Source organism: Hemiscyllium ocellatum, chromosome 2, assembly GCF_020745735.1.
Source record: "Hemiscyllium ocellatum isolate sHemOce1 chromosome 2, sHemOce1.pat.X.cur, whole genome shotgun sequence".
NCBI classification, from domain to species: Eukaryota; Metazoa; Chordata; class Chondrichthyes; order Orectolobiformes; family Hemiscylliidae; genus Hemiscyllium; species Hemiscyllium ocellatum.
The window spans coordinates 43,670,968-43,686,876 of record NC_083402.1 but is presented as its reverse complement, the minus strand read 5'-3'; the positions used below and the strand labels follow the sequence as shown (position 1 = coordinate 43,686,876).

At 39.9% G+C, this 15,909-nt stretch overlaps 1 protein-coding gene across 1 annotated transcript in view; it reads right to left on the bottom strand.

Annotated features, from left to right (window-relative positions):
• The window catches only part of rasgrf2b (Ras protein-specific guanine nucleotide-releasing factor 2b), a 241,943-nt gene that overhangs the window by 117,097 nt on the left and 108,937 nt on the right, over positions 1-15,909 (bottom strand). The window contains exons 8-9 of the mRNA XM_060844008.1: positions 15,642-15,751; positions 2,933-3,051 (exon numbers count right to left, since the gene is read on the bottom strand). Coding sequence (XP_060699991.1) covers positions 2,933-3,051; positions 15,642-15,751 — 229 coding nt within the window. The remainder of the gene's footprint in view (positions 1-2,932; positions 3,052-15,641; positions 15,752-15,909) is intronic.

Sequence of the window (15,909 nt, the reverse complement as noted above, 5' to 3'; positions counted from 1 at the left end):
AGTCTTACCGTAGGGCTGCTTTCACATTAGAAAGAGACGACTGCTGGTGATTTAACCTGAGGGCAACCCAACCAGAGGTGAGGGGAGAGGTTGGGAAGGACAGTGGTAACCTCAGCCAATGTGGGGATTAAACCCATACTATTGACATCACACTGTTTCACAAACACATCCAGCTAACTGAGCTAAATCAACACCCAATATAACACATAAGCACCACCATCCTGTAAATTTTGAAGAAAATACTTATCTGAATATGGAGCCAAAAGGAATGCTTTGATATGTTCTACTACAGGGAGAAAATGAGGACTGCAGATGCTGGAGATCAGAGCTGAAAATGTGTTGCTGGAAAAGCGCAGCAGGTCAGGCAGCATCCAAAGAGCAGGAGAATCGACGTTTCGGGCATAAGCCCTTCTTCAGGAATCCTGAAGAAGGGCTTATGCCCGAAACGTCGATTCTCCTGCTCTTTGGATGCTGCCTGACCTGCTGCGCTTTTCCAGCAACACATTTTCAGCTATGTTCTACTACAGAGCCATAAAAATCACACAACACCAGGTTATAGTCCAACAGGTTTAATTGGAAGTACACTAGCTTACGGAGCGACGCTCCTTCATCAGGTGATTGTCTGATGAATCACCTGATGAAGGGGCGTCACTCCGAAAGCTAGCGTGCTTCCAATTAAACCTGTTGGACTATAATCTGGTGTTGTGTGATTTTTAACTTGGTACACCCCAGTCCAACATTGGCATCTCCAAATCATGACTACAGAGCCATGGTTTGTGTCAGCTCTTGCTCATCTCCTCTCCTTATGATCATGTTCCCCTATCACCTCACTACACCACATATTGAACACTACCGTCATCACAGCACCTATCACAAAGTCAATGCTAATCCATTGCCAAGCTGCCTACAATTGCCAGAACAATTCAATTGCTCACTATTCTTATTTAAATGAAACCAGAGGCTCACTTAATTGTTCCTCACACCAAGCTCAGACTAGTAGGTCAGCATTGGTAACATTTGTGGCTTTTACTCCTACATATAGTATTTACAACACTTAAATGCTACGATATCACAGACTTACACATATAGTTTAGGTTCAATATTGCTGATCTTACTGTATGTTACACATACATGTAGTTGACTGACTTCATTATATAGAGAGATGACTGAAGATAAGGTAGGCACCTTTACACCAAAAACTCTCATGTCATGTAACCATCTTAAACATGTCTGCGTGGTTTGGAATCTGCGTCATATGACACTAACCAGTTATTAAGCAACTTCATGCTAAGTATGGGAGAAACAAAGGACACCAATCCATTTTGGATTGTTTATTCTTTGGTACGATGTGGATATCACAGGCTAGGCCAACATTTATTGCCCATCCCTAATTGCCCAGAGGGCTGTTAGGAGTCAAGCACATTGCTGTGGGTCTGGAGTCTCATACAGGCCTTACCAGGTGAGAATGGAAGCTTCTCTCCCTAAAGGACATTTGTGATCCAGATGGGTTATCCAACAATCAACATCAGTTTCATGCTCTTAATTCCAGATTTTCAATTTAATCCATCAGCCATTGTGGGATTTGAACCGGAGTCCTCAGGATCATTATTGGATCATTAATAGTCAAGAGGTAACAGCACTGGGCCACTGCCTCTCCCCTACTTTTCTTTCCTTTTTTTCTTTATTTTTCCTTTGTAAGAGATTTTTACTAAATGTACTTCCTGTAACTCATCTTCTTTTAATTGTACTGAAAGTGCAATTTGTTCAAATCTAAATTCAGGTTAATAATGAAATGAATCTCAATCAGGTTAACATTGTGGCCTTTCAGCAAAAGCTGTATATCAGCCTGCCCACATACACCGACATTGTTCATTCAAATTTGACCAACGTTTTGACAACACAAAAACAAAAGTTCCAAAAATAAATAACAGACTTAGGAGAGAAGTTAATGCCCTTGTGCTTCTGAAAATGTTATACCATCGCAGTAACCTCAAAGAAGAAGCTGTGAAATCTGTTGTGGTTTAGTGGAATCCCTGAAGGCTTGAATAAGAAATCCCACACAGAGACAAACTACTTTGGGGATACAAACCGTGTCGAGCCCCTACTGAGCTATTTCTTACCATTTTCCCTTCTCCTGTAAGAGCACTTATTCAATCCTATCTCTGCATTCATCTAATGCTAAATCACTGCAAGCATACCACTTCCAAAACATATAGAACTCGACAATCTCCTGATACTGCTCATTGCTGCATGCCAGCATAATGCTGCAAACTGATATCAAGGTCAAACCAATGTCAACCCATTCCCCCCGTAGACTTTATGAGCAAATACAGAACCAAGTCTGTAAAGTTGCAATGACTGTAATAAGACCAGGGTAAATAAATGCCGGTCTTTCACTATACGACTTTAAATGTTCTGCTGCAGGAACTGAAGAGTAATTATCTTTGGAGCAGTATAGTCTCCCTCCCTGAACTTTGGCACAAGAGAAACTTAAAATAATCCTTACTGCGAGAAACTGGGAGTAGGTGAAGGTGAATTTTGCTGTTCTCTAAACATTTGCCAAGGAAAGTAATCAACTTTTTCTTCATTATATACATTTTCCATATAAAACAACTTGACAGCCCTTCACTGCAAATAATTCATCATTAGGAGAAACACTTCCTCCTAATCTATTCCTCCCAGCCCCCTCATGATTTTAAATACCTCTATCAAATCTCTTTTTATCCTTCCCTTCTCTAAGGAGAATAGTCTGAACAATTTAACTGAAGTCTGTCATGCCTGAAATCATTCTTATAAGTCTTTTCTATGTCATCCCCCAAAAAATGACAGAAAATACAGAGCCAAAAAGTAGTATTCTGAAGAAGAATCACATCGAATCTTCTTTATTAAATCTGTCACCACAAATGCTGCAAGATAGGTGAAGTACCCTTACCTTGCCGTACAAATGTCTGACTTGCATCCAGCAATATGTCACATCCTTCCACAATTGTTCGTTCTATTGCAAGATTTTTCCTAATGTTTTCTGTGTCACTCACTTCATCATGCATTACCCTGAATAAGCAGAACAGTATAGTCAGTAGACAATTTACAGCATTTAATTGCTCTTGCTGCACAGAAAAGTTAGTCACAGCAAATTATTGTAATTAACTGTATACACATAGGGAGAATTAATATGAATGAAGGTCACTTAGCAAGGGTGAGACTTAGTCAAGAATATGCTCCATTATTATAAAGTATAATGTGTCTATAATTATAAAGCTTGGCAGAAGTTTCAATGTTATTCAAATAATATCTGGATAAAGCTTTATAACCTATTTGAGAACCAACTTAATGGCTTCAGATCAGTTTCATAATTCTAAGTTATTTAACAATTGCATTCTTGTCTATTCTAGGTGAAACAAATGACTAACCATACCATGCTGCAGGTGCCATGTGTCATTATTATAATAATAATAATTTAAATTAAGTCGTGTAAATAAGAAAGCAAACATTCCCTCATTTTAATTTTATTCTAAGTGTAAAACATCAATTCATGCGATTTGTATAATTTTGTTCTGGTTTTTAACACACTTGATCATGAGGGTTTGAAATTGGTCTTCACTGGTAACACAAAGTAGAAAATAGAGAAATGATGGTTCAACAGAAGAGAAAATCATGCAAGTTGGAAAATGGGCTGCTGATTCACTATCATTCACTTTTTACCTCCGTCAAGGATCAATTTTATGCCTAGGCTAAAACTAATTTTGCCTAACAGTGAACTGTGCAGTATTGAAGCTGGCCAGAACACTACAAGATCTCGGTGATAAATTCACCAACACTACACAGGCTTTTGTAAACTTTCTTTTATCGATTATTTTAAACAGACAATAACCCATTTTAAAATATTTGTTCTCCACTATTGTATTGCAATTTCTTTGCAGCAACGTGTGTAAGTTGTTCTTATCTCTGTATCACCTTCATTTCTCAGTCTGCAAGTGAAAAATATGTTTCCAGTCTCAATAAATATAACTTTTGATTTAACATACTACGAGGTATCTGAATTAATTACTGAAAATTCAAATCATGCACCCAAACATTCATTTATGCTATATAATGTAATGTTTGAGCTATAAAAGCCCATTAAAGTTTACTTCAATAGCAACTTTGGCATGGGAAACAGTCAGCCTGTGGTATTGCAAATGTTGGGAATATATATCTATATGCTTAGACTGTGAGCAAAATTGGAAAATATGGAACCTTTTGGTCACTTTTCAGATTGAAATGGCTTCTTCCGATGTCATGACTTGGAGATGCGGATGTTGGACTGGGGTGGACTAAGTTAAAAATCACACAACGCCAGGCTATAGTCCAACCAGGCTATAGTAAACACTAGCTTTCAGAGCACTGCTCCTTCAGCAGGTGATTGTGGAGTATAAGATCGTAGGACACAGAATTTATAGTAAAAGCTAACAGTGTGATGTAACTGAAATTATATATTGAAAGAGACCTGAATTGTTTGTTAAGTCTCTCAACTTTTAGAATGGCCATGTAGGTTGTAGTTCTTTCATCTGTAAATTCCAGAACTTTTAAAGTTACATTCTCAAGTGAACTTTAACAATAGGTGCCATGTTGGCCCAGATATTGCATTGAAGGGGTGAGGCTGTCTGTGTTCAACTGTTCAGACCGATTCTAAATCTAGAAAAGGGATTTATTGAATCTTCCATGGATTCGTGCAGTTTTTGAGTAAAATAAAATATAATTCTGCAAGTACAAATTCACCCCAAAAACTTATATATCTGTGTGTGCATGTGGGCGTGTGCGTGCAGGAGGGTATGAGTGTCTGTGAGAGTATGTATATGTGCATGTGAGTGAGTGAGTGAGTGAGTGAGTGAGAGAGTGAGAGTGTGTGTGTGTGTGTGTGTGTAAAGGGCTATAAGTCTGTGAGAGGTGTATCTTCTTTGGTTTCTTTGAAAATGAGTTCCACAGCTTACCTGCTGTTCACAAAAAGTGAAATGACTTTGGAGAAAAAGACAATTGAAGCTTTTAGGGAGATAAAAGAAAGAGTTTATGGTCTTTAATTGCTAGAAATCATGGCTATGGAACAGACTATGGCGACTGGTGTGCTGATGGTTTCCTTGCAGCCTTGTCTATATTTTAAGTTATTGAGCCATATAGATTAGAAAGAAGCCCATTAGCCCACTATGTCTGTGCTGGCCAACAAACACCAAACTACACCAATCCCATTTATCTGCACTTAGTCCATAGCCTACTATGCCTTGCCATTTTAAGTGCTCGTTCAGATGCTTATTAAATATTGGGAGAGTATAGGTAGTTCTCCTATAACAGGCATTTATTAAAGGCGATTTGTCTGTAAGGTGATCTGTGAATTGCCGACCTTTTCTTGTAATAAAGCAAACGCTGTTAGACAATTCGCATCCCCAGCACTAGGAATCATGGTGCATGGAGGACTTGACTCCATCTTAGCATCACATGATTAGTTGGCTCGTGCACTTTCTCGTGAAGAGTTTCATGAAAGTATTGTGAAATGTTTGTGCTAGTGGACTTGGACAAGCATTGTGAAAATGTCTCTACAGCCTGAGGACAAGAAGCTGGGAGCAATTTGTTAATTTAAAACTTAAATGGTAAGATAAGAGTGAAATTTCAATAGAATTGACCAACAGTGAAAGGACAGTGTTGAGGAGCACTTTGAAACTTGGCTTTTTTTTTTGTATTAAGAGCTTTCTTCACTCTTTTTGTTTAAAAAATATGTTCAGGTGTCAAAGAATACCTGCAGACTCATGTTAATTTCTTTCAGTGACTAATCACTATGGTAACCGACTGCAAAAAAGTACAAGCACAGAGGCTTGGACATAGTCAGTCAGGAAATTCTGCACATAGAGGGTAAGGAAGAGAAAAGTGGGTGGCACACGGTTACTTTTGGTGTATGTGTGGAGATGTCCTGAGAGGGTGAATAGGCTGTGCAGAAAAGATTCAGGATTATTCAGGGCCAGATATTAGTGAGGATGAGAGTGGATGGGGAAAATGTTGCAGGAAATGTGGGTAGAGGATCAGAGATAGAGTGAGTGTGAAGTATCATCAGGAAGATGGTGGCATTTCACTGGCAAAGTGAAGTAGATGATTGAACTTCTTCCTAATTCTGTGCATTCCTTCAGATGGAAGAAGAGACTACACTGGCCTGGATAGTAATCCTGGTCCAGGTTGGTGTGGCTACAGTAGCATGGTGTCCTCTTTTGGCCTGGGAGAAAAGGACATCCTGCCTCTGCATCACCTCATTCCCATCAGCAGCATCTCCATGTCCCTGCCCATACAGAGAGACACCAATTTTCCATTGTCCAAGGCTGATGTCAGGAATCATGCAAAGCAGTTCCAAACTGACAGCTCTTGTCTGGGTGCACGATATCTTTTTATAGATGTTGCTGCACCACAAACTTTGTTCAATTCTGGAATATCCAGGAAGTGGAGAGTTGTTTTGGAAATGGCACATGGTATAATGGTGCCAGAATGTGTGAAACCCTCTGAAAAATTTGACAAAACTGACACATAGTGAAATAAATTAAAATTCAGTCCTTAATCTAACAAGGCATGTTGCATTCTGACTTGTGCAGTGTTACCATTGGATGGGATCAGAAGACTGACTAGAATATAATGCAGCCAGTAGGTATAGATGCCAATAGAGAGTAATCAGTTGAAGATTCTGATGAATTCCACTATATAGTACCATACAACAGGACAGTTACAACAGGTCAAAATTTACTTAGACTATGCTATCATTCGTGTTAGGCTAACTACTATTGTTGTTTCAAATTTTAGTGGTATTTGTAGTGGTTCGCACCTTACCCTGTTTTTCCCCATAGGCTCCATATTTCTATTGCACAATTTTCTCTGACACAGCATTGCATTGGAATACAATTATAGTGTTATAGGAGAACTACCAGTACCTGCCTCCACCATCTTCTCAGGCAACACGTTCCATACATCTACCACCATCTGGGTGAAAAATCTTTCTTCGGATCTCCTTTAAACCACTTACTCCTCACCTTAATCTTGCACCCGCTGGTCTTAGACATATCTGCCATGTGGAAAATATTGTTATGATCCACCCTGTCTATGCCTTGCATAATTTTATATATCTTAAAGAGATAGTTGCTCAGCCTCTTCTGCTCCAAGGAAAATGAACCCAGCCTGTCCAGTCTCTCCTCAGAACTGACATTTCATCGCAGGTAACATCCTGGTGAATATCCTTTCATTTTCACAATTGCAATCATGACATTCCAATAGTGTGGTGACACAGTATTCCATCTGTGACCTAATCAATTTCTTATGAAGTTGTAACAAGACTTCATTGATCCTATATTCTACAATTCAGCTAATTAAGGTAAGCATTCTGCATACCTTCTTCACCAGCCCGACTACCTTGCTGATGCCTTCAGAGATCCATGGACTTGTACACCAAGGTCCCTTTGTTCCTCAGTACTCCTTGGGAACCTACCATTCATTGTGTATACCTTTCCCTTATTAGACCTCCCAAAATGTATTATCTTGCACTTATCAAGATTAAATTCCATCTGCCAATGCTCTGCCCAATTCACCAATATCAGACTGTAGCTTGAGACCATCATCTTCACTATCAACAACACGCCCAATTTTTGTGTCGAATACAAACTTACTAATTAAAATTTTTACATTCACGTCCAATTCATTAATGTGCAGAACAAGCAGCAAGGGTCCCCGCACCAATGCCTGTGGTATACTGCAGGTGACAGGCCTCCAAAAGCAAAAACAATGTTTGCCTCCTATTTACAAGCTTATTTGATTTCTATATTCACAGACATAAATGAACAGAAAGGAAAGAAGTCTCAGGAAATGCAAATCGCTCTTCTTTTTTTCCAGTAAAATTTCTTGAGAACCTGATAAAGTTTCCAAATATCTGAATTTACGAGTGCTTCTGCCACGTTACTTTGCGTACATGCAGCTATGCAGGATGCATCTGATAACTTTTAATTTCAATGCTAAGCACTCCCTCACTTTGTGCTGCCAGCCTCTGGAGGTTGTATTGCATTTTAATGCTTACTGAGAGGCAGCAACTTGTCACAATTCAGAAAACTGAGCAATCAGATGGGTAGACATGTCACTATTCAGCACTGTGCTTCAGCATGTGCCAGCAGTTTACACAGTAAACACTGTGGCTTTAAGAGGTTATTTTGTCCTTTTTTTAAAAAAAGAGCTTTTAGGGCAGAGGTATCCAGCAGTCCACCAGAGCCATGAGAGTAAACAGCTTGTGAAGGTCTCTGATCTTTGTTTCAAAGTTGGAATAATAGAAGGAGTCTGAATGGGTGTGATCACGCTCTCACAAAACCATCTTTTTCAGTTTAGTTTTTCTTTAGTTTTTCAGTAGCAGCAGTTGCTGTTTGGATCTTAAAGTGAAAGTTATTTTTTTTCCTTTCTCAGTTACAGCTAATAGTTAGGGGGTTTCTTCCAGCTGTTGGAGTTGCACGTGAGACAATCTGTTTTCTGAATTTGCCTTTTGCTAAGGGTGTGTTTATGGAATATTACTATATTGGAACAGTTACTGTTTAGTAACTAACTAATCTATTATTCTGTTAAGTTTTCCAATAGAGTTACAGCTAAGCTAATTCTTTTCATTATTCTTTCTTTTGTTGTGTTTTAGCTAGAGTGAATGAATAAAATTTGTTTTGCTTCAACTCTGGTGGTTTGACCAATCAAATTGGATCGAGAATGCAGCACTTTGCATTTACCTTTAAAGTACTAAACATTTAGGGTCGATCTTCTTAAAATATTTTGAGGGGGTCTGGTCTGGTCTGGTTCATAACAACACACTGTCACTTGGTTGAAGCACATGTAATGTGTGGAAGTCAGAAGGGACCAGAAGGAATACAGTCAGTCAGTCCGTCAGGGAGTACCACGACAGTCAGTCAAGTGGCTTGTCAAATTCCAGTCCATGGAGTTAGTCATGATCAGTCCTGCGGGTCAGGTACAAACTGTTCAAGGATTACAGCACATCAGTCAGGGTGCAATGGAGATATCAGTCTGGGGAGTTGGGTATTTTATTCAAAGTAAAACAAAATGAAGGACTGATTACAATGGAGTTGAGCAGGACTGGTGGTGAGATGTCCCCAGGGAGTGAATGGCAAGTGCAGAGGGCAGGAAGGTTAGTACTTTAGAATGATGAGATCAGTGAGAATCACTGGGTGGACATGCTGCATGCAATTGAGAGAGTCATGAAGGGGGAAAAACAGGAACAATCAGCCATGATCACAATGAATGACAGAGCAGACTCCAAGGGCTAAATGATCTAATCTTGCTCCTATTTTAAATGTCTATATTCTATAGTCCAATAGCCTTAGTGAATATTGACAGAATTAAACTGAGTGGTGGCCCTGTGAATGTGAGATAGCAAAGAGAAGGTAGCAGGACTTACCCTTGCAGTGCTCACAAGATCATTATCTTTCTCCCTGAACTGTGTTTCATCCAATACACTACACATTTATCAAGATTTCTCTCTCATCCCAGGCTGGCTTGACTACCTTGTCAATCAGCAGAAAATGGAACTGCCCTCCTTTCCACCACACCATCTACCAGCACCTTCAGTTCTCAGTCAGTGAACCAAGGAGTTAGCTTGCCTTTCTGGAACATTCCCTTGGGATAACAGTGCAGGATCAGAGTGTGAAGGACAATTCCCAGCCTGTAAGACTCAAGTAATGTGAAGCTGGGGTTGATATCTGATGCAGAGGAGTTAACATCACAAACTTCTTGTAGCATTGAACATTTCAACCTATCTTGCATGATTCCAGGAAACTAAAGAGACTGGCTGCATAAGATGAAGAACAGAAGACTGTGTGTGAAAAGTTACCATGGACCATGGTGAACTGAAAAATCACTTTGCCACAAAATGGGAAAATTCAGCCCTATGACCATGAAAGGCCTTTTATGCTTATAAAAAGGACGCTGCATATCTTCATCAAGACAAGTTAGATACTAAACTGGAAAGTATATGCAAGACTTTTTATTTGCAAAATCTCACGAAACTTATGAAAATTTCCCAAGAGACAAGACTACTTAGTAAATTTCACAGCTATCAATTAGAAAATAGACTGAAAATTCCAGACAGACCTCTGGAAAAATCACCATTAAGTATCAACAACTTCAATTTCATTTCAATTGGCATTGGAAAAATAATCATTACAACTTCATATTCAAACAAATTGGTGCGCATGAAACACCAACTATTTGACTAGCTTTTAAAGATCACAGCACTAGTACAATAAGAGAAAAGTAAAGGTGAGATTTTAAAAAGTTTTAGATCAGAGAATATTCATGGATAATAATGGATCACATGCCCTAAAAGGGGCACTTTTTTGATGACATGGGAACAATCTAGTGTCATTTAATTGTTATTAAAGAAATGATAATGGTGTCCTGAGTTACAGATGACTAAATTTAGATTTTGATGCAAATTATATAGTTACAAATACCTTTCTAAGTAGTTAAGTGGCCATAGTCTAATACATACCTCACACTTATTGCTCATCACTCTCAGAATCAAACTTACAGTTGAAGTTTCATGTTTTACTCTGACAATGTGAACATAATTATGAATAAAATGACTTTAAATAAAATTTAGCATGGTTTTAAAAATCCTTGTTTTAACTTTATGCTTGTTAAATGGTTTAGAAACTATTTATTTTAAACAATACTGGACTTGATGTTCTGTTCTCTAGGGCCCCCATGTGGTTTATTTTGACTCCACATGGGTACCTCAGAAAGCAGTCACTATCCAGGTTGTTCATTCTCGTTTGTTTTATTCTGGAGGCTTGTTGGGGCGATGTCGCACAGCGTCTGAGCTTGAAGTGATTCTGGGATATGGAGGTTATGTTGATGTAATGGAGTACTCTTCCTAGAGAATGAGTTACTTTCCAATATGATATATTAGCTACATCTTTATAAAATACTGCAGATGATAGAAATCTGAAATAAAAATAAAAAATACTTGAGTGTTTCAAGCCCAATATGACTATTCTCAGAATTAGAGTTCTGAAGAAGAATCATATCAGACTTGGAATGGGAGCTCTCTTTCTCTCTCCGCAGAGGCTGAAAACCTGGTGGATCACAATTTTATCTTGGGACAAAGTTGAACATGGGGTGGAATTGAGAGCTGGGCCATCGTAAATCCCCGAGCTTAATTAATATAGTTCATGATCTAACTCCAGTCTATAGCCAACAATGGGGTAAGTGAACTAATGGCAGGTGCCATGGATCCTCAGGAATGGTCCCAGGCAGTCAGGCATAAGTCGCAGTCATAGGTGAGGTCCATGGTTTCTTTGTGGTGCCTAGAGGAACACCATATTGATTTCTACATCCATGGAAAGTTGTCAATTGGAGCATCAGATGCAGCAATTGACAGAGTGCATCCTGGCTGTCTGGAAGGCCTGGACATTCTGAATGCCAGTTTTTGCAAGTAATAAAAATCTAACTATTAGGTTCAGTATCTTACTGGAGTGTAGTAAAATGTTAGGTTTAGATTAAAGGTTAGAGTTAATTTTTGCCTAACACAAAAATGATGATAGAAAAATGGGACATTACATTTGGATGGCCGTTCAAAATGCCCCACTACTGATTCATCACCCCTATCCCATCAGAGCCCTGCACGCCGCCTATGGTCCCAATGAACACATATTTCCCGACAAGGGGATGGGTGAGTCAGAGTTTGGTAGAACCTGAAGGGCTACAAGACTAATGAGAAGTTGGTCATCAACATCTGGACAGAGAGTGAATGGACATGAAGAGCCTGCCTTGAGCAGGGTTTTAAGCAGCAGGGTAAAACCTTATAAAAAGAGTTGGACAAGGATAAAGGAGTTGTAGATTCACAAGGACACTCAAATGGCCATTTAACCCATTACATTGCTGTTCAATTTTTCTGCACTGTGAAAGTTATTTATTTGCTCCATTTCCTGATTTATTTATTTTGGCCTACTGCCTGAAAACTAGCTTTCTCCCTTGTGAAGAAAGGTAAGACAGGAGCTGAATAAGATGAGCAATGGAAGCCCCGACAGTAATCAGTAACCCATGATGAAGGGCTCCTGCCCGAAACGTTGATTTTCCTGCTCCTTGGATGCTGCCTGACCTGCTGTGCTTTTCCAGCACCACTCTAACCTTGACTCTAATCTCCAGCATCTGCAGTCCTCTCTTTCGCTCCGACAGTAATGAATGGTTAATTATGCTGAGGGCTCGTACTTCAGAACTTGTGCACCACATGGCTGCACTACTTCATTCCAACTGAACTCTGCCTGAATTCAAGCAGCCACACTGTGCTTCTTCGCTGCCAGCTATTGCTTCTTCTCCTCCAAAGAAACAGAGCACTCAGTACATTCTTCCTCCTCCTACTACTACTACTAGAACCCCAGTCCTCACTGCTATGTTGTGCAAGATGTCACCAGACCACCACCATCCTGGATACCCTGGGCCAGTGCATACTAAAATATGCCCCAGATTTATCCATGCGCCTGAAGCACATCTTCAGCCTCCTGACTGCTTGCTTTACCCTAACTCTGACCGTCAGCTGGTTTCAATTATACCTTTCTGAGGCATCAGCGTCTCATGGAGCGGGAGTCATCAGACACCTCTTCAGCAGGCAGTTCTTGTATCCAAGGAGCTGCTTTGAGATATAGCAATCACAGGAACACTTGACTGGTCCAGGCAGCTTGGTGGGAAACCTTCGGTGGTTGCAGACAAAGTACACATCTATACAGCGGAAACGCCTTCTATTGATGAAAACTCAGGGATGGTCCAGGGTGCTCTCAATCATCCCTGAACTCTCTGGCGAAATCCTGAACATGTGTGAAGTCAGTCAGCTCAGTAAAGTCCAGCATATTCTGGCTGGCTCCATTGGTTGAGGAGTGCACATAATGTCTAGCTTTTCGCAACATGTCATGGTCACTGTGAGATCCATTGGCAGACTGCTGACTGTGAAATGGCTGTAACTATCATCAGCAGATTCAGGAGAAGAAATGAAGGGTATGGCTGGTGGTTCAGCAGAAAGCTGCTGCTGATGGTGCTGTTTATCTTGTTCCTGATCTGAGGTCCAAGTGGAAACTGCGTAAAGACTCCCATGTCACACAGAAATTTGACAGCTAGAAAAAGGGCAGATAAAAAAAAATCAACAAAAACACAAATGGTTGGAAAAGCTCAGCAGGTCTGGCAACATCTGTGGAGAGAAATCACAGTACTCCACAGATGCTGCAAGGCATGTTCAGCTTTTCCAACCATTTCTGTTTTTGTTTCTGACTTCCAGCATCTTACAGTTTTTATTAAATATAATAAACTCTGAAGTAACAGAAATTATTTCGAATGAAGTGGAAATCACTTCTTGAGCAGTGAAAGACTATTCTCATAACAAGCCCTTTGAGTAAAAAACTTTCCTCTAGGCAAGGAGCAGATGTGAAGCCTCGGTTTTCAAAGGGTTTCCTAGCACTCACTTGTTCAGTTCCTTCAAATCTCATTGCCATGAATTCCCGGGTGATTTTCACAATGCCCACAATCTCATGGTTAAAACTCAACTCCTGTCTTAAAACGATTCTTAATGAGCATTAATTAGAAACCAATTAGTCCCTCAGCGGTTTCTCCCATGTCACAGGATGGGCTCAGGTCAGTGTTGCTGTCAGCTCCCTGACACTATAGGACAACAAGCTATTTTGCCTTCTCACTGCAAGCCTGCTTACATTTTGCACTTAAAAATCCCCTCATTATCTTTGTTTGGACACCTTCTACACTATTGTTCCAACACTTACTTTGTGGTCAGTAATTAGTAATTAAAGCAATGCATTCTTTTGAAGTTTCTGTTCCCTGTACTGCTCATGTGTCCCTGCAAGTCACAGTGAGTTTCCACGCTCCTCTCAGTAGGATTATTAACGTTCCATTCATATGTATCCATTCCCGCATCAAATCAAAAGCTACTTGCTTTTGTTCCCAGAGGTTGAACATTAGATTTTGTGCTTGAAAAGAACTCCAGCACAACTTTTGGGTGGTGACAAATCCACTTACCTCAGACCATGGCAATGCTAGACAATTGTGGTGAGCTTGTCTTAAATGGGCAACGTTCTGTAGACCTGCTGCATCTCGACATTGCTGCTATCAATCTGCTAAATCAGTTCAAATATTTTTCAATTTGGTCCCAAGGAGTGTGCAACCAATCATGAGCACTAAATGTGACACAACTGACAGGAAATATAGCTGGTGATGTATGTTATTACAACGCTTCTACCCACATATAGTTATATCTTTGGTCATTTCTGGCAGGAAATCCTACAAATGGTTGGGCCAGCAGAATTTTTACTTCAATTTCTGAAGGTGATTCAGTCACTATCATATAGCAGGAGGGAGGGGCAAGGAAAGAACAAGCAATCTATGTATTCCTTCTATCTACCTTTAAACTGTCTTTATTGCATAGGAAATCCTAGCTTCCAACCTTAGAACCATCACTTCAGCGGTGTTTTGCCAGAGTCATTACAATCACACTGGAATAATTAATCAGCACATTTCAATACTTAATAAGTGCACTGGCTAATCAGCAAGATTGTAATAATTACTGAGAACACTGGAATACATTTTTTTTAATTCATTGCCTTGCCCCTTCCTCCTGTCCTATGGTGGTGACTGAGTCATGTTCAAAACTGAAAGTAAAAATTCTGTTGGCCCTACTATTTGCAGGATTTTCTGCCACAAATGACTGAGGACACATAACATGACTGGCTATATGTGGGTAGAAGCATTTATTGCCTGCCCCGAATTGCCCAGAGGGCAATTAAGAGTCAACCACATTGCTGTGGGTCTGGATTCAAATGTAGGCCAGACCAGGTAAGGGTGGCAGTTTCCTTCCCTTCAGGACTTCAGTGAATCAGCTGGGCTTTTCCTGAAAACCGATAGTGGTTTCATGGTCATCATTAGACTCCTAATCCCAGATTTTCTTTTTATTATGTTCAAATTTCACCATCTGCCATGGCAGGATTCAAACCTAGACCCTCTGAACATTGACTAGATCAACAGTCCAGCAACAATACCACTAGACCACAGCCTCCTCTAGAGTGAGGAGTGCATAATGAGTGCACTGAAATAACCAAATCAGTGAATTCAAATAAATAGCAAAAGCATTGCAATGGTTAATAGATATCAATGGCTTAATCAGTTATAGCAGTTCAAACCCAACAGAGACACAATGTGGGTGACAGTGTGCCAATTGTTTGTTGTCTAATCCACTAATTCTTCCCCAAAATCAATGAAAATAAGAAGTGGTTGGGGTCTGTATAACAGGCAAGGTGGTCCACCAATCACTTATGTGCATCTCCAGCAAGAATGAATTTGACCTCCAATTAAGCAGATGGATGATGTTGGGATAGTATGGGGGGGGGGGGGGTTGAGCTTAAAATAGTACACAGGTCAGCACAGCATCAAGGGCCAAAGGGCCTCTACTGCACTGTATTGTTCTGTGTTCTATGTTCTAACTGGAGTTGGGCACCAGTCCCATTCTCAAAATTCATCAAATTAGGCAGGTTCTAATTTGTTTATTCTGGAGTTAAGGGTGAACATCTACCAAATGCAGTTTCTAAAACATGCAAATACTAACCTACCTTGAAAGATCTTCTAGTTTCGATTTTGCAAATTCCAGACTTTTTCGTTCCACGTGCTCATATGGTGTGTGTGCCAGGAGTTCATGCAATGTGATTATATATCGTGGGATCTAAAATTGTTCAACAGGGAAAGACAAAGTGGGTGAGAAAACAAATATAATATCATACTTAACAAAGTGTGTTTGGATTCTGCGATAAGCAGTCTTCACAGACTCAGCACCAATGGTTTACGATGGCAGGGAATTGTGCGTCGAATCCGCTGAACTTG